This window comes from Phyllostomus discolor, chromosome 6, assembly GCF_004126475.2.
Source record: "Phyllostomus discolor isolate MPI-MPIP mPhyDis1 chromosome 6, mPhyDis1.pri.v3, whole genome shotgun sequence".
NCBI lineage: Eukaryota > Metazoa > Chordata > Mammalia > Chiroptera > Phyllostomidae > Phyllostomus > Phyllostomus discolor.
The window spans coordinates 146,494,441-146,515,823 of record NC_040908.2 but is presented as its reverse complement, the minus strand read 5'-3'; the positions used below and the strand labels follow the sequence as shown (position 1 = coordinate 146,515,823).

At 45.6% G+C, this 21,383-nt stretch overlaps 1 protein-coding gene across 4 annotated transcripts in view; it reads right to left on the bottom strand.

The window, feature by feature from the left end:
* The window catches only part of KIAA1549L (KIAA1549 like), a 231,739-nt gene that overhangs the window by 21,608 nt on the left and 188,748 nt on the right, over positions 1-21,383 (bottom strand). For all 4 annotated transcript variants that reach the window (XM_028515516.2, XM_036029214.1, XM_036029216.1 and 1 more), the window contains exons 15-16: positions 19,411-19,628; positions 12,468-12,597 (exon numbers count right to left, since the gene is read on the bottom strand). In XM_028515516.2, coding sequence (XP_028371317.2) covers positions 12,468-12,597; positions 19,411-19,628 — 348 coding nt within the window. The remainder of the gene's footprint in view (positions 1-12,467; positions 12,598-19,410; positions 19,629-21,383) is intronic.

Here is a 21,383-nt window from a genome sequence, read left to right as displayed (position 1 = left end):
TTGCGCCAGCACTGAGGTGGCCAGCAGCTTCCTCCTGAGCCTACCTCTCAAAAACCGCTCAGGCAATAAAGGGAAGTTGTCCCTCAGAACAGGTGGGGGCAGGGTGCATTAAAATAATGGTCTGATGACTTCTTTTCTGCAACAGGTATGCAAAGGGAGTTTAAATAAAACTCCCCGCAAATTTTCTAATTACTCTGGCGGCTTTCCAAGGGGTGACGCACAACCACGCGATAAGCACATGAACACAGCCTGCTGTTTCTGCGTTTCAGGCGAGCAGAAATGGCATTATGGGGCCTTTCATAAATTTCTCAGCAGAGTGGCATATTTTTCAGTTGTCTGTTGCCTTTAACATGGAAATGGAGGACAACATGTTTTTCTACAGTTATAATATGGAGCTGTGTGTAAACAGAAAAGATCAACTTTTTGGCAAATGCCTAGGAAAGAATGGTCAAGTTCATCCAGGGTTTTAAGCAGCAGCATCTATGCAGCTGGACTGTGGTCAGTATTTGGGGACAGAGGTAAATATCCGCAATCTGTGCATTTCTTTGAGTTCTTTTTTTAGTGCCTGACTTGCCATCTGGTGATGCTGGGCGGTCCTCTTTAACTCCTTCCGACTCGATTTAGAGTTCATACACTGCCCTACCGCCTCCTGAAATGTCAGGGACTTTGACAGCCGTAGCTCAGGAATGTTTTGAGAATCTGGGTTTCTTTCAGCTCCTCCTCTAATGGGCATGGCATTCGCTGAGCGCAGTGAAGAAGAGGAAGCTTGAAGATCCGACAGAGCAGAGGTGCTGGCTGCGGAGGCTGGGCTCCATCCCGCCAGGCCTGGCCAATGCAACATGCTGCCCATGTCACCAGGGACTGAGAGCCCCAGAGTGTTTTTTTTAACTTTCCCAAGAGAGACCGTATTCTCCTGAGATTATGGGGATGGGCAGTCAAGGGTAAGAGAAGGTGCTTCAATGTCCTCAGCAAATGGACAAGTCTCAGCATTACTCACTGCTCAGCAAATGGACGAGTCGCAGCATACTCACTGCTCCCAAGGGTTTTATAAGGATTAAATAATCCTGTAGCAGGAGTGTCAGGCTCCATCCTCTTGTCTTTCTCCCCCTTAACCTGCTGCCTTCCACAGAGCAGTGGAAACTCGATCACTGAGTGAGCCATGACACCCTATTTACCCCGGGTTCCCCCTGGCTACCCTGGGAGACCCTAGCAGTCACCTTTGGAAGTGTGGCCTGTGTCGGGACGATGGGGAGAAGGTCTTGGGCACCCTTTACAGAGCCCTTCTTCAGTCCCATCACGCTGGAGAAAGGCGCCATTTGAAAAATATGATCCTCTCTTTGGCGTGTGACAAAATCCATAGCAGTTCTGTGATGTCTAAAGTGTCAGAAGGGAAACAAAACTGGAAAAAGCGCGGCCCTCTGTCCCCACTGGCAGCTGTTAGCCACAGCTGTGACAGGCAAAGTTCCCCATGCACTTAGCCAGCATCAGCATGTTGGTCTCTCACGTGGTCCTGTAGGTGGGACAAAGTGTCCCTGTTTTGTGGGTGGGGAAAGTAAAGCGCAGAAGGGTGACCAGCCACCAAAATCACACTGCTCTAAGCAGTCAACAGCTGAGCTGGAACTCGAACGCAGCCTGGCTCCAGAGGCCGTGCACATGAGCATCCTACAGCACGTCTTGTGAACACTGAGAATAATGTATGAGCCACAGTCAATTAACTTAAAATGCCTTTTTAAAAGGAATCAATCTGAAAGTAAACACAAAAGAATGGTTTTCTCTCATGAGACACTATGTTCTTTGTTTTTGAGGTGAGTCATCGCCTGCTTTTTCTCCTCTTCTCAGCGGAGCAGGCACTGCAGGCGGCAGAGACAGGCTCAATCTTGAGCGTCGATGCTATTTCATAACAAAACAGCCTCTACCCACCGCCAACTCACACCTGCTTTTTCCCCTTTCACCTTTTGAAAAAGCCAGACAGACTCACCAAATCCCTCTTCGTCACTCTATCTGCCTCCAAAACACAGTCTCTAACCACTGAGGACTTCTCCCCGAGCTCCCGGGAGCAGTGGTCATCCGCTCCTCACCGGGTTGATCCTTCTCTTTAAGGAGGGCTAACCCAAGATGAGAGGCTGGCAGGGAGGATGCTGCCGGTCTGGCTCCTTACAAAGCCCAGCCACCAGAGTTCTTCCAGGAGTGAGTACTGTGATGGCCTCAGCAGCTACACACTATTTCCCTGGTGTCCCTTGGCAAAGGGGCCTGGAGATCTGGAGGCCAAGCCTGCCCCAGCTGCACTGGTGAGAGACAATTGGATTAAATCAATCAGTGTAAACCCCCTCCTCCCCTCACCCCCCTGCTACAGTGGTTGATAGAGGGGTGGGCACTCGACCTACAGCGGCTCAGGTAGAGGAAAACCAGTACACCTTGTTTCGTGTTTGGGAAAAGACAAATGCTCTTCTTGCATTGGTCAAAGCAGTACGTAGGGGTGAGGCCTGAGGCTGTGCAGCCATTTCCCATCAGAGAGAACCAACCTGCAGACAAAGCCAATGCATGAAGGAGGACAGCAAGTAGGAGGCAGCGAAATGAGCGGGAGCCCCAGCCCAGCCCTGCCTGGATTTACTGTGCCTGACACATTCCCTTTATTGATTTAAGACAGTGTGAGTAGGGTGGCTTCTCTGTTCTTTTAGCCAAAGCATCCTAACTAATAGCCACCATTTAGACTGAACTTGGAACACTAACACATATTTGCCTGTACTCTTCATAGGAGGTCAAATCAAACGTTTATATGGTTCAGAGTTATAAATCTGCTCTATTTTCAGGTCTCAGCTCGGGAGTCAGCTCTACTGGTTCACACGCTTACTTGTTCATTTGCCCAACAAATAGGGACACTGCACCTCCTACCAAGTACTGAGGTTTCCAGGATGAATAAAACATGATTTCTGTCCTTGAGGAGTCAAATGGGGGAAATAGCACAAGTGACCCTACAGAGGGAGGACAGGGAGTGACAGCCTTGACTGGGGCAAGTCCCTGGGGCTGCGGCACACAGAGGACAGGCATGTAAGCCAGACCCACAGAGACATGCGGTCGAGGAAAAGGTTCTGGGGAGGTAACGTTTCAACTGAGTTCTGAAGGCAATGCCTGAACAGGTGGTTCTCATCTGGGAGTGGATTTGCCCCAGGAAACATTTGACAACACCTGGATACATGTTCAGTCATCACAACGGGGAGGTGCTACTGATATCTCGTGGGGAGAGGGCCAGGCACGCTGCTACACGTCCCACCGTGCACGGGACAGCCCTCCACACAGAGCTGCCCCGCCCCAAATGTCAATAGTGCTAAGGCTGAGAAACCTTGTCCTGCATGAAGCAGGTTGGAAGGAATGTTCTGGGCAGGGGCATGAGCACGTGCAAAGAAACACACACATACAGATGGGAAACCACGTGACAAGTCTGGGAAGGGCACGTAGGGCTGGAGCCACAGCATGGCCAAAGGAGTCACATGCTTCAGCTCGAAGGGCTTGCAGGGATCAGCCTGAGCAGGAGTCCCAAGCCTGGAGCTTGAAGCGTGAGTCTGTTCCCCAAAGCTGTGGGGAGCTACTGAAGGGTATGAAACAAGGGTGTGTGGTTTAGAATTCCTCTGGTGGTAATTCAGCAACTTCAGCAGGTGAGTAATGGGAACTAACTGGACCTGGCAGGGGGAGTCCCTGCTCCTGTCCAAAGTCTCCGCCACAGCACACCTGTCTCCTGCCCGTCTGTAAAAGCACCTTGGGCAAGCACTAGAGATAATCCGTCTTTCTCTTCTTGGCAGAGCCCCCCACAGGTACCACCTGTGGGGCTTAGATGCTAATGCCAATGTAGTAGAACTTTGAAAATCCCTTAAATCGGCCACATCATACAACATATGTGGCTGATGTATACAACCTTATAGAGATATACGTAAAAAGAAATATAAAATCTGTACTATACAATAGGAACAGAATATACACAGAAGCTATTTTTTTGCAATATTTAAACTACATTTTTCCTTTGTCTTTCAGGGCTTATGTTGTTGAATTTTACTATATTCAATGCAGATATGATGCAATGATTCCACGCAAAAAGTGTTTGCTGGAGGAAATGAAAGGGAGAGCAATTTCCAAGGGCTGTTGTCATTTGCCCTCTGGCCTCCAGCTCCTGCAGGGGTTTGGAGGCCACATGTGGGCCAAGAACCAGGGTTGGGAGGGACTGGCGCAGAGAGGTCACGGTGCCGTGTTTGCTCAGCACTGTAGAACGTAGTCTCCCAGCTGTCGGACACACTGCCACCTGCCGGCCCTCAGCTAGTGACTGGGAATTGCCCGTTACTCGGGACAACTCTGCAGGGTCACGTGAGCTCCAGAGCTTCCTGTGGGATAAGCTGAGACCTTGTAGCATCTGTACCATAGCCCAGCTTCAAACTCTGCCCAATCCTGCTTCCTGCCCTTCCTCTCTAGGTGTTCATACCAAGAGCATGCAGAGGACCCTGACATGCAGGAAGCAACCACCCTGGACAAGGAGCTATGAGGTCTCAGGGTCTAGGAGAAGCAGGAGGGTAGGCAGCTACCAAGAGCAGGAGCAGGCAGCATCCAGATCCAAGACAATCTGAGAGAGAACGGGTGGGCAGATGTCACCTGTGCGCTCACAACAGGGGGGAGGTTGTCTGTCTCGTGTGCAGTGGGAAACTCTGCCTCATGTGGGGAGAGTCCTGGGCCTGCAGGTGAGGCCTGGCTCCGAGGGAGGTCACCAGGCCATCCTGAAACCTGGCCTGCTCACTCCCAAACCTGCCAACGAGAACCTACCCCCTGCCCCACTTACCAAGGGGCCTCTATCTTCGTGGTGTTAACGAGCATCTTCCTGGGCAGCTACCCACCTGGTGAGACCTGCACCACACCCAAGCACCCCTCCACTGCCAAACACCTCCACCTCTTCACCTCAGGCTCAGTGAGGGACCCTGATTTCAGATGATCATGTATTTCTTTTGGATTAAAAGTCCCTGTTAAAATACAATGCACTATAAATTAATTTGAGATAACAAATCAAGCCAGGGCTATTAATAGCTTAAACCAGCTGGCAGAAGTAGGATAAAGTAATTAAAGACTGAGATGGCAGACACCTGTAACTCATCCCAGGTGGGATGCAAGCAGGTGATGGAGGTGGGTGGGGCCGACACAAGAGCATCTAGTTCAGAGGACAAGAAGCAGGTTGGGGTGAAGGAAAAAAATCCCTAAATGCAACCATTTGCTTCCCAACGAACCCAAAATGTACCTATAACTGGGAACACCATGTGGTGCCTGGACATTCCTGCGCTTTGCCCGGGTCTCCGACTATCATGCCGAAGCCGGAAGATTGCCAGGGAGGGGTGGGAGTGGGTGAGCAGGAGAGACTCCCTTTAATAATAGAATTTACAAATTTATCTAGAAGGCCCCAGACTTGGTACAAGCTATTGCAGACAGTCAGGGGCTTTCCGGATCATATTTCATTCTCCTGCAAATGGAACACATCAAAAGAACTGTTCTACGGTATTTGTCCCTCACCGCCTGGCTTATTCCACTTAGCATAATGCTCTCCAGCTCCATCCAAGCTGTTGCAAAGGGTATAAGCTCCTTCTTTCTCTCTGCTGCGTAGAATTCCATTGTGTCAATGTACTATAGTTTCTTGATCCACCCATTTACTGATGGGTACTTAGGTTACTTCCAGCACTTTGCTATTGTAAATTGTGCTGCTATGACTGAATAAAGTAATATTTTTAAAAAGTTCTTAAACCTAAAAAAAGCTGTTCTGATTCTCTGATTCTTTGGCCTCCTTCCAGTAACCCCTGCTCCCCTGGAACAAAGGGAAACTGGCTGCTTTGTCGGCCGGGACAGACCAGCAAGATAAACACCCCATTGCACAGAATGCAATGCACCTGGGCCTTCAGCAGGTGGCTGGGGACTGTGCTCTGAGTGATGCTTCCATCTTCCCCTTTGCTCTACTTTCCTCCACGAATTCTCCCAACTCCTTCCCAGTGTTGCTGTGTCTGAAAATTCTCTCATCTTCTTTTCACCTGGTACCCGAGGTGTGGACAGTGGACTGGCATTTGGGAAGCTCTTTGCAGTGGCACTTCCACAGGGCTGAGGTTGGTTAGCTACACACACTGCAGGCCCTCCAGGAGGCAGCGGCTGTGGTGGCAATATTAGTTTCTGTTAACTGGACACACTAGTGTGCAGTCTGGACAGAAGACATGCAGCAAGGCCCACCTTTCTGCTCCTCATCAGATCCAGGGCAGCCCCTTCCCCACCTTCCTGCTGGGGGCAGAGGCAGCAGGCTCTCCGAAGACTTGGACAGCACCTAATTCCTCACAGACATTTTTTGTCGGTTCACATGACCTAATGTTTCTGTTTTCTGCAGCCAAACCTTGTCTGGTCTAGTATCCCCACTTTTTGTAGATTTAGATATACTTTCCAGTTGTAAAATCCACTGGTGTGCACTAACATTTCAAAACGTGTTCCCAAAGAACGCCCTGGAATGAGAACTTATGGGTGGGGTTGCTATAGCAGAGCCTTCAGTCTCGCTTCTGAGATGCACTGAATGATTGATCATCCTTCTGACCATTTCCAGCCCACTGCCCATCGTTGAGGGTCTGAACCTGCCATTCTGCCACGAATGGTCTCCGAGCACCTCCAGGGTGTGGAACCTTGGACGGGGCGCTGGAGAGAAACCAAAGGGCAGTCGCTTGCCAAGGGCTCTGCTTCCGAGAGGGCAGCGTTCGTTTTCTAAGTTGTAACTCAGGCTGTCATTTCAGTCTCCTCCACAACCAAGGCACAGGGCTGACCCCATTCCTGTCACAGGTTTTTAAACTCCAAGCACAAATCAAGGTTGAGGAGGTGCATCTTTGTTTCTGGGGAATGATCTGATTATTACTTGCCCTTTGGAAGCAAAGGCTGATTCATCATCCACATGCAGAGGTTATTAATTTGGCTGATATAGGAAAATATCACTTGGGTTTTTATCCTGCCTGAGAATTCACATTTGGGCCACGTTCTTTTCCTCGCTGCTTCATTATTTTCTATGACTTTCATTTGGAAAACAGCATTTAAAAATACTTTGAAATAGAGATATTTTTTGCTTTTAACTATTAGGCTGACATTATCTCTTCTACCCACTTTATGCACTGGAAGGAATTAATTTCAATGCCAAAATTAGTGTAATGATATAGTCTAGCCTTTTAGGGGTGACATCTTTCTAAAATCAGGCATTCTTCTGTAAAGGGGGTGCCTCCTTCTAGAAACTTACTACCCAGCAGAACCACTATGAGCCACTACTACCTTAACTGTTAGGGTGACTAAGAGGCTGAGAATCCTTGCAAAACGCACTCCCAAACGCCTTGGGACTAAGAGGCTCTCTTCTGCCCAAACAGGTCCTGATCTACAGACAAATTTTGAAATGATCCAGGCTGCCATTAGCCTGGGGGGCTAAGATTTGCCTGTGGAGCATGTGTTTGCTTGATCATTTATTTATTCGTTTATTTTTACATGCAGGCTTTTCTGTTAGGACTCTAAAGTAGTCACCTTTGGAAAAATTCACAATTAAATCCATCTCCCAGTGCTTTTGTTTCTACCATGTCAGGGAGCAAGTCCCCCTGGTGTTTCCTAATTTGGCAGAAATGACTGGAAATTTTGGCCTGGCTTCAAGATCCCCAGACCCAGTAGGGAGATTGACATGTTTCCAACTAATGACCTGTCCACTGCTGGGCTAATGGGTTCTTTGCCAGGAGAGCCATGACATTTTTGGAAAATCAAGAGCCCAGAAAAATGAATGTATTGTTTAAAACTATGAACCTCCTCTTTTTATACTTTATCTGCTGGCTTACTTTAGTTTTTGATTGTGTGAGTTATCCATGCAAGAACTCTTGTAGGACCTGCCATCGAGCCTCTTTAAGAGATTCAGAAATAGAGAAGACATGTTATGTTATACAAGGGAAGATATTTAGTGTGGTGGGTGTAGATGGGAGTCATATTGCATGATGATTAAGTGAATGGGCTCTGGAGGAGGGCAGACAAATTGTGTAAGTGCTCTGTGCCTTGGTTTTCCCATCTGGACAAAGAGCCTGAGAGTACCTAGCTGACTGGTGGCTTTGCAAATTCAATTAGACAGCACACATGGAAAGACTAGAATAGGCCTGGTCTACAGGGTGCAGTCAGTAAATAACAGCTACTTTTCAAATGATTAAAATAAACACAGGAGGAGATATAGAAGCAGTTTCTTTCTGATAGTCAACAGTCTAAATATTTAAAACTGTTCCCTAGATGATAATTTTCTCTTAAGGAAACATATTTGCTTATGTTTCTGAGATCATATGCAAACCTCAAAGAAATATGCATTTTAAAAAACTCAACAAACTAGACTTCCAGTTAAGATGGCGGCAGAGGCAGACATGGCTCACCTCTTTGCACAACCACATCAAAATTGCAACTAAAATATAGAACCACCATCACTCAGAACTGTCAGAAATTGAGTTGAATGGAATTAAAGAAACCATATCTATCTGGACTGGTAGGAGGGGAGCAGACGCAAAATGGGCTGGTCCTTCATCCACACGTGGTGGATAAAAATTCGAGAGGGATATCTTGGGAGTGAGGAGCCCCAGTCCAACACCAGGACCCCTAGCCCTGGGAACCAGTGCCAGAAAGGTAAGTCCCTACAACTTCTGGCTGCAAAAACCAGTGGGGATTTAGTCGGTGGAAGAAAATTTTGGAGCCCCAAGCAGTATCTCTTAAAGAACCCACACACAGATTCACCTACTCAGACTTACTCTCTCAGAATTCCAGAATCAGGTTGACCAGAGGCCATTGTCCCTTTTCTAAACCTTCCCCTGCACAAAGCCATAGAGCTGGCAAGCTGGTGCTATATCTGAGACTCCATCAAACTGGCTAACACTGTTTGACCCTCCTTGGAGATCCCCAGAGACTCTGAGCCATCCAACTTACAGGCCCACCCAAGCTGCTTTTCCATATGAACGGCTGGTCTTGGCTCAGGTTGCACAGCTTCCTAAATCCTCTCAAATAAGCAATAGCTGGCCTCAGTGAGTCCCAGGCCTGGCACCAGCAGCAGCTAGCCTAGATTCACAGCTTGGCTTTGTCTGGGAATCTGTAAGCCCAGGATGGGAGTAGTAGCCATCTTTGATTTCTTTATAGCTCAGGCAGGATGGCCCTGGGTAAAACACAGGTAGGGGCTGACCTTGGCCTGCACCACCTGGGAAATTCCAGAGCCAGCATACCCAGTGGAAAGCTACAGACCACATTGGAGCACTACCATCCTGCTCCTGGACAGCTGATCCTCCATGGAGGGCAGAGGTTGGTGGTGGTCAGGAGTCACAGCCAATTCTTGCAGTTGACTAACCTAGTAAATCCCTCCCACTGACCTGCCAATAGCAAGTAAGGCTCAACTACAAGAGAAGGGTGTATTCGGCCCACATGAAGGGCGTGCCTAGAGTACCCAGCTTGGGTGATAGGGGAGGCTGTGCCACTGGGCCCTATAGTAAACCTACTACATTAGGACACATTACCAAGACATGGAGTCAAAGCAGCTCTACCTAATACATCGACACAAACACAGGGAGGCTGGCAAGATGACAAAGAAACACGGCCCAAATGAAAAAACAGATCAAAACTCCAGAAAAAGAGCTAAACAAAATGGAGATAGGCAATCTATCAGATGCAGAGTTCAAAACACTGGTTATAAGGATGCTTAAGGAACTTAGGACCTCAGCAGCATTAAATAGATCCAGTCAGAAGCAATGGATACACTAATTGAAATAAAGAACAATTTACAGGAAAACAACAGTACAGTGGATAAAGCTGAGAATCAAATCAATGATTAGGAATATAAGAAAAAAAACAATCAAAGAGAACAACAAGAAGAAAAAAAGAAGTGAAAAAAAAAACCAACAAAAAACCCAAGGATGGTATAAGCAGCCTCTAGGACAACTTTAAGAAGTCCAACACTCACGTCCTGGGGGTGCCAGAAGGAGAAAAGAAAGAGCAAGAAATTGGAAATCTATTTGAAAAAACATAATGAAAGAAAACTTCCCTACTTTGGGAAAGGAAATAGACATGCAAGTCCAGGAAGCACAGAGATTCCCAAACAGGATGGATGCAAAGAGGCCCACTCCAAGGCACATTATCATTAAAATGCCAAAGGTTAAAGATAAAGAGAGGATCTTAAAAGCAGCATGAGAAAATAAGTTAGTTACCTACAGGGGAGTTCCCCTAAGACCGTTAGCTGATTTCTCAAAGGCAACATTGCAGGCTAGAAGGGATTGGCAAGAAATATTCAAAGTCATGAAAAGCAGGGACCTACAGCCAATATTGCTCTACCCACAAAACTATCATTTACAATCCAAGGGCAGATAAAGAGCTTCCCAGACAAGAAAAAGCTAAAGGAGTTCATCATCACCAAGCCATTTTTGTATGAAATGTTAAAGGGTCTCAGTTAACAAAAAGAACAAGATCAAAACTGTGAACAATAAAATGGTGAAAATACATATCTAGCAACAATTGAATCTAAAAAAAAAAACTAAGCAAACAAGAAGAACAGAACAGAATCACGGATACAGAGAACATTTTGATGGCTGCCAGATGGGGGAGGGTGGGGAGGATGGGTGAAGAGGTGAGGAGATTAAGAAGTCCAAACAGGTAGTTTCAGAACAGCCATTGAGATGAAAAGTACAGTATAGGCAATGGTATAGCCAAAGAACTTACCCACTGCCCCATGGACATGAACAATGGTAGGGGGACTGCCTGAAGGAGTGAGGGTGCTGGGTGGAAGGGGGCTAAGGGGAAAAATCAGGACAACTATAATAGCATAGTCAATAAAAAAAAACATCTACTAGTGCCTCCCTAAAGTAATCTGCGATTGGAATATTTATACATGATTGTGAGGGGTGAGCAACCTCCTTTTAAAAATCATCTCTCCTGCCAGGTAATGTACTACCATGATGCTCCAGAAGTATTAAGTGGGTACCCTAACTCATGGCACGGTGGCTAAAAAAATATGCAGTGTTCTCTTTTCAAGACTAATAGGGGAATCTCTGGTCCATTTCTTCACATAGTAAAAATTTCTGTACCCAGAATCTCACAAGAAACATCAGATATGCTGCAGCAGATGAAAGAGCTCCTCAAACTACAAGCATCCAAGAAGAATATTTATTGTTGGTAGAAGAGATTAATTGAATAAGTCAAATGCCCAATATTTAACCACAGGCTGACTCTTAAACTGATGACTGAGTTTGGTATAAAAAATATTTTTATAAGGAGAAAAGTTAATGTTGAATAATTTCACCTGGAGGAAAAATATGATTTGCCAAAAGCATCTAGAATTTTATAAAACTAAATTATCAAACTGTCATATTAAAACAGAAAAAGAAATAAAAGATGAAGCTATCACCACCAACACAAACGTCAAGTTTAAATGTAAGGAAGGTAATTAGAAATTCAAATTAGGTAGAATCTCTCTGTTTTTAATTGGACCATTAAAAAATCCATTAAGTTTTTAGAAAACAGTGACCAATCCTGAGGAGGAAAAAATCTTCCTGCCTTTAAATCAGCAGGGTATAGTTAAGAAAATCAAGTGTCATTTTTAAATTACCACCTCACAAATGATAACAAAACTGTATTCAGAAACCTATTTGAATCATAGCTCTTTTATAGAAAATTTCTAATTTTAATGAGAACATACATTTTAGGAGAATGGGAAAGAAATATTTTTCATAAGACTTAAGAGTATATTCAAGACCGTTTGCAACTGTGGGGCAGGGTGAAGCTTACTGAACACCTCAGCCGGGTGTCAGTCACGTGAGCGCGATGCGTGCATGGCTGCAGTGACCGGACAGGACGTACACAACTTGAGAGGAGGCACTGAACTGTGACCCATCACCTGGGGAAGCTTGATGGGATTAGCAGGACTTTTGCAGTGTGGAGACATCCCTGCACACAGCATGTGCTTCATCATGGGAAACCACCGAATCACTCTGTTGGCATCTCATTGTTTCCATGGCAGATTGAGGAGTTAAGAAATCAGGAACAAATCTGACTTCTCTGTAATTCACTGCTATGAATTACAGGAAGCCTGTATTCAAATGAATTCTAACCCAAGGTCATGGTTCATACTAAGTATCTAAGAACAGAGGGTAGAACATTAAGGACATTTAGAACCACTGTTGAGTTTAAGGTCAATAAAGTACAATTCATAAATGACTGAATTTAGAAATCAAGATCCTTTTAGCAATAATTTTTTACTCTGGCAATTCCAAGTAGTCCTACTTTGCAAAATAGATGATAAGGAATAATGAAATAGAAAATATCCCACTGCATTTTTGAGTTCCACAAATATGCATATATACTAAACTGAAACATATGGATGCTCTATCCTTTTTGCTTTTAGGGAAAGAAAAGCTTCTGTTTACCTTGGGCCACCAGAGACTTACGTCATATCCACTGTTACGAATTCCACGCCGGGGTCGCTCCCGAGTCACTAGAAGATCCATCTCGGTTTCCCCTGGACTTGGGCTATTCAGAGACTGCCGGCTCCGGTAGACAGAGTTCTTCGTCTGTTGCCTGTAGAAAATTCAACAACTGTTATGATGCAGCAAATGCCCTGACAGATGGAATTCTCCACTGATCCAAAATACAGGCGACCAATGGAGGGTTTGGTTGGATTAGTCTCACAAATCTCAGAATGGATGGTATTTGTTCCCCGGCCATCAGAGGCCATAGAAATAGTAGAATAAAGATTTTTTTCTCCCAGATGCTGTAGCCATTTGGTTGTATTGTAAATGCTCTTTCGTATGGTAAGTACAATCAATTCCAACACTGCAAGCTCATCTAAAATCCTGCTAATGTCAAGGTCAGGGGCTTTCCCTTGACCCTTTAATGTGGGTAACACTAGAAGGACAAACTTGCTTTCGTGGACTGTTGACTCAGCAGCCCCTGCTCCTTTAAATTTTCTGATTCCGCAGGCAGGGTTCCATGATGCGTTAATAAACCTTGAGGCTAACGGGTTGCTTAATACTGGCAGGCTGAGAGATTTTTTTTCTACCTTCACCACAGTGGTTTCCCTTCTGGGCTAAAGAGCACTGAAGGGCAATTTGGGGATCCTCTGTCCATTGGTCTGTCCATCTGTCCATCCATCCAATATTCGCTGAGTGCCTACTATATTCTAGTCACTGTGGGAGATGGTGAAGATCCACAGTGAGCAAGGCAGAGCTTACATTCTAATGAGAGAAACAGATAATCCACATGATTTCAGAGTGATAAGTGCTATTAAGGAAAACAAGGAGATGAGAAGTACAGATTGGTGGTTACAAAACAGACATGGGGATGTAAAGTACAGGACAGGGAATACAGGCAATAATGTTGTAATAACTATGTATGGTGCCTGCTGGGTACTGGAGATATCAAGGGGACCACTCCGTACAGTATATGATTGCCTAGCCACTCTGCCGCACACCTGAACCCAACACACAATAATATCGACCCCACAGAGGGACAAACGTATGCTAAAATCACCAACTTCCTTCTTACCCCACAATGAGTTTCCCTTGTAAATAACTTGCATTTTAGAGCATTTATATTGTGAGAACCCCCAAAATACCACCTATTTTATGTCTCAGTTCTAAGATTTTATCCATTCATGGGCCAAAGGTGAGAAGGTCACATTATTTATTCGCAGTGGCTCTTTGGGAAACCAGAAACCTGGCAGGCATATATGCCTTTTCATGACCACACTCCCAGTTGGTCACACATGACACTTATGCCCTGTTAGTCTAGAACAGATAGCAGAACTCCCAAGGCAAAAATACTACCCTTGCGATTAGCCTAGGGAATAAGACAAGACACTAACAGACCTACTCCCTCACCATGAGGAGCTTACACCTATTTGGAGAGTACTGTGTTCTCTGCTTGCCTGGTACCCATATGATGTTCTCTGTGGCATTCCCTTCCTCCAGGGGTTGGCATGTGACTCAGGCTGCATGATCACAGCATCATATCCCTGTGGCCACACTGACTGGTCAGAGGGTGGGCCCATGAGTTGGTCCAATGAGACTGAGACCCAGGGCTTTTGTTAGAGCAACCAGGAAAGAGGCATACTCTTGGCATTGAGGTTTCTAAGAAGACAGGATATAAGCCTAGAGGTGCTGGCAGCCAGTTTGTCACCATGAGGCAAGAGCCAGACTGAAAGGGAGCCAGCAAAGAGTGAATGAAGAGAGAACAAGATAAATATGTGGGACACTGGATAACCCCTTGGATCTAGGCATGCCAGAAACCTTGACCTTTCAATTAAGTTCAAAAATAAATTCCCTTTTACTTTAATCCTTTTGTGCTGGATTTCCATCATTTGCAACCAACAGAATCCTGACTAACATAAGAGCCTAAACCTGACAATAATAAACCGTGCCCAATAGTTACCCAGTTACCCAGATGAGAGGCTTCCCTTAGGAACGGAGCACAGCTTTGTGAAACAGAATCTGTTCTGAGTGATTCACACTGTAAGAGACACCCCAAAGCATTCTCCTCCTCGACCTAATGACAAATCAGGTTTTTTTTTTTTGGAAAAAAGCAGATTTCACAGCTGTCCTGAGGTTGCCAATTAGCTCATTTAGAAAAGATCTACTAATAAGGGTAGTGGTAGGGTGGGGGGGAATACTAGGATTAGTCATTGACATTTAAGGAGGTTATTTTGGAAGTGGTAGAAACACAATAGTAAGATTGTGTAAGCCCTTTCAAGAGCCATGAATGTGGGTGAGAGATTAGACATTGGAGTGTGCTCTAGTCTCCTTTTCTGTTAAAGACAAACGGCCCATTATGACACACAGCTTACAGGCTGCTGTGTAGCTCGGATCCCCACTGACCGACCATCAGTGTATGCATGGCGTGCAAGACACTACTCAGAAATCCTTAGGCACTCAGGTAGAGAAATGACTTATTTTAATCAAATGGAGTTCCATGAGGTGTATTGATTTCTTGTTGGCATTTTACTATATTCTTTAAAAGTTAATACATTTAGAAACTTGCAAACTTGAGGAGTTTTTTTTTTTTTTGCCTCTGAAAATATTGCTGGGTAGATAATGCTACATTTTATTTGGATTTTTAGGGGAATTTTAATCCCACTATGGTTTGACCATCTAGTCCTCCCTCTGAGGAGGTGGAGGAGGCCCTCCTTCCATCAGAGCAGCTGTCCTTATAAGTTATTGCCTTAGTTTGGGTTCTCCCAGACACAGGCTTTGTAACCACTGAAGTGCAAGTGATTTATTTGGGACAGGGTCCCAGGATGCACAAATTGGAAGCGGGAAAATGAGAGGGGGAGGAGAAGGAGGCCAATAAAGGCTATGACATAGAGCGGGTTAGTGTTTTGGGCAACTGGGCCTCACACTCATTGGGAAAGTGTGGGACAAAGTTGTTTCAAAGTATAGGTTTTGTTTTATTCAGCGATGGCAACACTAAGAGCTCAGGGGATGACTGCTACTGAAAAGATCCCCCAAAGAAGGGGCATGCCATATGGGGCCACATGGGGGCCACATGGAGAAGCACCTGTCACAGCATCTGTTGCAAGGAAGAGGGGGTGAGCGGAAATGTGGACAAGAGCCCTTACTGTGGTTTTGTGGGAAGGGACAGACAAGGCAGCGTGTGCAGGCTTAGGATTGGGGCGTTGCAATAATTTCAGCAGACTCTGGGGCAGAGGGGCTGCCCCAGGTTGTCTGGTACCTGGCCAAGGTGGTCAGGGGAGGGGGATGGGGGCCAGAGTGGGGCAGCCCTGTGTTAAAGGGGAGGGCTGGGTCCTGGCTTTTTGGTCTGTGTATAAAAGGTGTACCGGCAGGTGAGCCCCTTACCTCTCCGAGGATTGGCTACACAGCCCTGGGAAGGGCAGTTTCCTCGGGCTCAGCAAGGCCCCAAATGTCAAGACATGAAATAAAGAAGTTACAAAACGTGATCGTTACAAGAATGTAGCTTATAATTCAGAGTTCTCCTGTCCCATCTGTCATTGACGGTGGCTGCCCAGGGCACATTAACTACCTGACACTTCTGGTAGGTGCTGCCCCCCAAAGCCCTCAAGTCAGAGTTGTAGATGCAGGCACGGTGGGAGCAAGGGGACCTGTGGTGGGGGTTGGCCTCTGATAGTGTCTGCTTCTGGAACATCACATACTTTATGTCTCTGGGTAACATAGCATAAAAATGGGGCACTCTTCTGACTGGAAAGAAAAACCTGTGAAACCTCTTTTAAAAGATTTCAAGATGAGTCAGCCTTTGGAATCTAAACTTTGCCTTTTATTTGATTTGTTTGAGCCTCGGGCTAAGGTTCTGGTTACTGACACGGCCTCTGGACTGTAGAACGACTCCCTCCCCCGAGCCCTGTGGAGGCTGGGTCCCTGGGAGCAGAAGTTCTGGAGAGCTGAGCTGCAAGCGGCAATTAAGAGGTGCCTCTAACTGGGGACAACAGCCAGCACACAGGAAGAGCCTCCGGAGTCCACGGCAGAGAGTGACAAGAGTAGCACCTCAGAGCTCGCTGAGTCTCTGTCACTCTCTTTTTCTCTGTTAAGCTCTCCCTCCCCTTCCCATCGCTTGCTAATTTCATCTCTATTCCCACTCTCACCTCACCTGATTTGTAGTAAAAAAAAATTTTAACATTATTTTTGGTGCTTTAGAGTCATTATGTCATTTCTTCAACAGACACTTCCTGAGACTCCACGCTACATTCGCAGACCAGCAGGTCATCAAAGGGCCTTGAGAATCTGGCCTGAACCTACGCTAGGCAGTGGCGGGGCATCTCTACTGCAAAAAAAAAAAAAAGGTTTTGTTCATTCTCTTTATAAAAATCCTCAACTGGACTGGAATCCAAACACGACACTACAGAAAGCCACCACCATATAAGAGAAGAGACCAAGAGAATAAGACAGGGACAGAGAAGTACAAAAACAATCAGAAATACGTAATGAAATAGCATTAAGTACATAAGTACGAAGAATGAAAGGTAAATGGATTACCTGCTCCAATCCAAAGATGAACGGATGACGAAGGTGTGGTATGTGTGTATGATGGAATATTACTCGGTCATGAAAAGAACAAAATCTAAAAGTCTGCAAAAGCATGGATGAACCCGGAGGGCATTATGCTAAGTCAAATAAGTCAGACAAAGAAAGAAAAACACCATACGCTTTCATTTATATGTGGAATCTAAAAAACAAAACAAATAAACAATACAAACAGAAACAGACTCATAGGTAAAAGGAAGAGACTGATAGTTGCCTGAGGGGTGGGGGTTGGAGGACTGGGTGGAAAAGGTGAAGGAATTAACAGGTATAAATTGGTAGTTACGCAACAGTCATGGGGATGTAGAGTACAGCATAGGTGGGGGCGCTGGAATGGGAATAAAAGGCAGGAAACTGTACTTGAACAATGACTGAAATAAAATAAAATTTTAAAAAATGGCCCTGGCTGGTGTAGCTCAGTGGATTGAGCATGGGCTCCGAACCAAAGCATCGCAGGTTCGATTCCCAGCCAGGGTACAGGCCTGGGTTGCAGGCCATAACCCCTAGCAACTGCACATTGATGTTTCTCTCTCTCTCTCTCTATCTCCCTCCCTTCCCTCTCTAAAAATAAATAAATAAAATCTTAAAAAAATAAAAATAAAAATAAAAAGGTTAAAACTTAAAAAAAAGAATGGAACATAGTTAATAGTACTGTAATAACTATGTGTGGTGCCAGATGGGCACTAGACTTATTGGGAGGATCACTTTATAAGTTGTATAAGTAAACGTGTAATCACTATGCTGTACTCTTGAAACTGATAGAATACTGAATGTCAACCATAACTGAAAAATTAAAAAGTATTTTAAAGCCTCAACTGAAATTTTTATTTATTTCTCAAATAGCTTCCAAACTAAGTCCCTCAAACGCACATGATCTTTGGTTCATCTCCTGAGTGTCAGCAGGAAACCCAGAGAAAACGACTCCCCACCCAGACTATAAAAGACGGCTGCAGCAAAAAGTCTCAAAGTGCAAAGTAAGTGCTAAAGAAGCCCCCGGCCTCCCATAAAATCCATATCTTTTCTTCCCTTTTTTCTACGGTTATCAACACGGTGACACATGCATTGTGGACCCTGTCACAGTGTGATTTTGCATCAATAGCCTAATTAAAAGCAGGGTAAATGAAGCACAGGATTAGAAGTCTCTTATTTCCTTGTTGAAAATAAATTATGTCAATTCTATTCATAACATTAGCCCCACATCCCAGCTTGATTTTGTGGCTTCCACCCAAGCCTGCTGCACGGTCATTCTTGCTTTCAATAAATACCCGCGCCGGCAGGGAGCTGTCCTGCCCCACCCAGTCTGTGGAAAGTGTGTCTGCCAAGGGAACGGGGTGGGTGGGAGCACTGGCATGCTACAAGCCAAGGGGCTGTCGCCAAGGAGAATGGGTACTTAAAAGAGATGGTCTGAAAGCATGAAAATGCTTCTGAAGAAGTGCTTCAGGGTGGGGAGGAAAGAAGAAAGGTGGGCATGTATGGCTTTGCTAAAACCTCTGTTCCTTTACCCAGGAGGTGAGGTCACTCTCTGCTTGGCTGGCAACAAAGCTCGGAAGGATGTGAATTCAAACTGCCAGGCCTAACCTTCGCTTGGGAGGCCAAGTTCCACTTACACACCGTTATTAGCTCCTCACGTCTTGAACACCCATCACACTTGTGAGTAATAAACTTTGGGGGTGGTATCTTTCTCTCCCAGTTCAAGCCTTAAATTCTGTAAGAGTAGTAATTCATCTGTCTTATCTGCCATAAAATGTTGAATGAGTTGAACGAATGAGTAAATGAATGAATGAGGAAAAACAACATGACCGTGACAGCATTCAGCATCTTGCATGGTGGCTAATACATAGTAGGTGACAGTAAACATCGAATAGATGAACAAATCTGTGATTCAGGAGCTGAACCCAGCATGGAGCTCTGAGCAGCTATGCGGTGAATACGCACTGCAGCTGAATGACAAGGTGAGGTATGACATTTGCTTTTCTTATGCAAGAGCCACTGAAATAATTGAAAAACACCATGCCCTTTGATCTGGAAGTTGCATAACCAGGTGGGTGATAATTATATCTTCACCCAGCTCTGAAACAGCCACAGTTAGAAAATATCATTAAGCTAAGGGACAGTTATGGTTGTTTGCCCAAGTATTTTTTTAATGGCTTCAGATTTATTCTCTTCCTGACTCATTATGGAGCACGTGCTTGCACAGAACAGCACGGTTTGGCTCAGCAGCCTTCACAGATGACAGTCCTCTGGGAACAGATAAAGGGACCAGGACTGTATGGCCCAAGACATCCCGTACCCCTCATCCCGCCAATGCCATGGCGACCTTCTGAGAATTCCCTTGCTGTCGCACCTGGCTTTAGACTCGGCGAATGGGGCACACAGTTCCGGGTCTGGATCCAACACGTGCTCGATTTCCTTTTGGGCTTTTTCATACATCTTTTTTCTTTCCGTCTGAGCCTTGTTTGTCTCTACTGCAGGAAAATCGTAATATCCCTTCCTCTTGGCTTTGAGGCGCAGCTTGTTCCGATAGTGCTCGATGTCTGACTTCTGCTTCAGCGCTTTGTTCACCTGGGGAGAGAGACGGTCTCAGGCCCGCGCCTGTCCCTGACAGCGACAGGTGGGAGGCTTCCGTCAGAAAGTCACAACTCCGGGAAAAGTTATCCTAGGCTTCCTGTCTGGGTCTTTGAGCCAGCCAGACCCAACTGGGACCCACGCCAAGACCAGCCCACAACAGAGGTCCACAAACGTGGAGTCTGGCACTCACCTTCATCACCGGGGACCTTCCATCGAGGCCTCCTTCTCTCTGACTCCCTGAGTCTGTACAGACCTAGGGCTGAGTCCACGCTTGCAGCTTTTTGGTGTGGGCCTTAATCCCCCCTAAACCCCGCTGGTCCCCTGTATGACGGCCCCTGACTTGGCAGCCCTGCTAGATCTTAGTGTCCTGAGCCTGGCTTCAGCCTGGAGGAACCCAATGTTCTCCTGTGGCCACTGAGTCGGTGCCTAGCTGGATAAGCCAGTTCCTGGAGGGGCTGAACTGAGGTGAATAGGGTGGGGAGGGGGAGCAGACATCCTGTTCCGAAGGTCTCCCTACTCTATCGAGAGCTTATTTGTGTCAATCTGTATTTTTCTCAAGAGATAGGGAATGATGAAGCCTTGTATGGCCACTAATGCCAACCAGTTCCTGCTCTGAAGGGCAAAGCCAGTCTGGACTTCTAGAAAGGAACATGGCCAACATCCTCCTGACCTGTCAGGATACAAGCAGATGACTACACTAAACAAATCACAAACGATGAGGGTGTTACACCCATGAATGGAACTGAGTGGTGAAATCCGCCTGACGCTTATTGGATGATATGGGGAACCATTAGCGCTATTTGAAATCAGACTTAACTACATTGATATAATCGTATACAGAGTTGTTATTATGCTTTCTTTAAAATAATCTTTAAGCCTTGGCTGGAGGGGCTCAGTGGATTGAGAGCTGGACTGCAAACCAAAGGGTTGCCAGTTTGATTCCCAGTCAGATCACATGCTTCGGTTTCGGGTCAGGTCCCCAGTTGTGGGGTGTATGAGAGGCAACCACACATTGAGGTTTCTCTTCCGCTCTTTCTCCCTCCCTTCCCATCTCTATAAATAAATAAGTAGGTAAGTAAGTAAATAAATAAATAAATAAAATTAAAAGAAAAAAATAAAATAATCCTTAAAAGAATTTCCTGTAAGTCATAAAATGAAAATACACCCAGTGATAAGTATATATCACAGCATCAGGACCATGGTCCACTATCTTAGATATTTTAGTTTTACAACATTTAAGGAAACAATAACTGGAGGACATGTTTTTTCTAACTTTGGCAAAGCTCCCCCCATTCTGGGCCCTAGTGATATTTTCAGGTGGGCAGAATTTCACACGTCTTAATGGCTCCTTCAGTCTGCTTGTCACTGAGAAAACCAGTCAAGAGAGGAAGTTAGTAAGCATCCTCTGAGCCAGGAATCCCATTTCTGGAATGTTGCTTTAGCTGTTCCAGAAAATGTCAGCTAAAGCAACATTCCACGAGAGACGTTCAAAATCAGAGATGAAAGCTAACATCACCAGTAATCAGACACATCAGTATCAGGAATTTGCTGATAAGGTGCCCACAAAAGGGCACATCACTCCTGCAGTTACGACAAAAAAATGCATATCAATCCAGTCATAAGAAAACATGAGACAAACCCAAACTGTGAGACATTCTACCTGATAACCGGCCAGTACTCCTCAAAACAGTAAAGGTCATGAAACACAAGAATGGTCACAAAGAATGAAGGAGGAGCTGTCCCAGACTG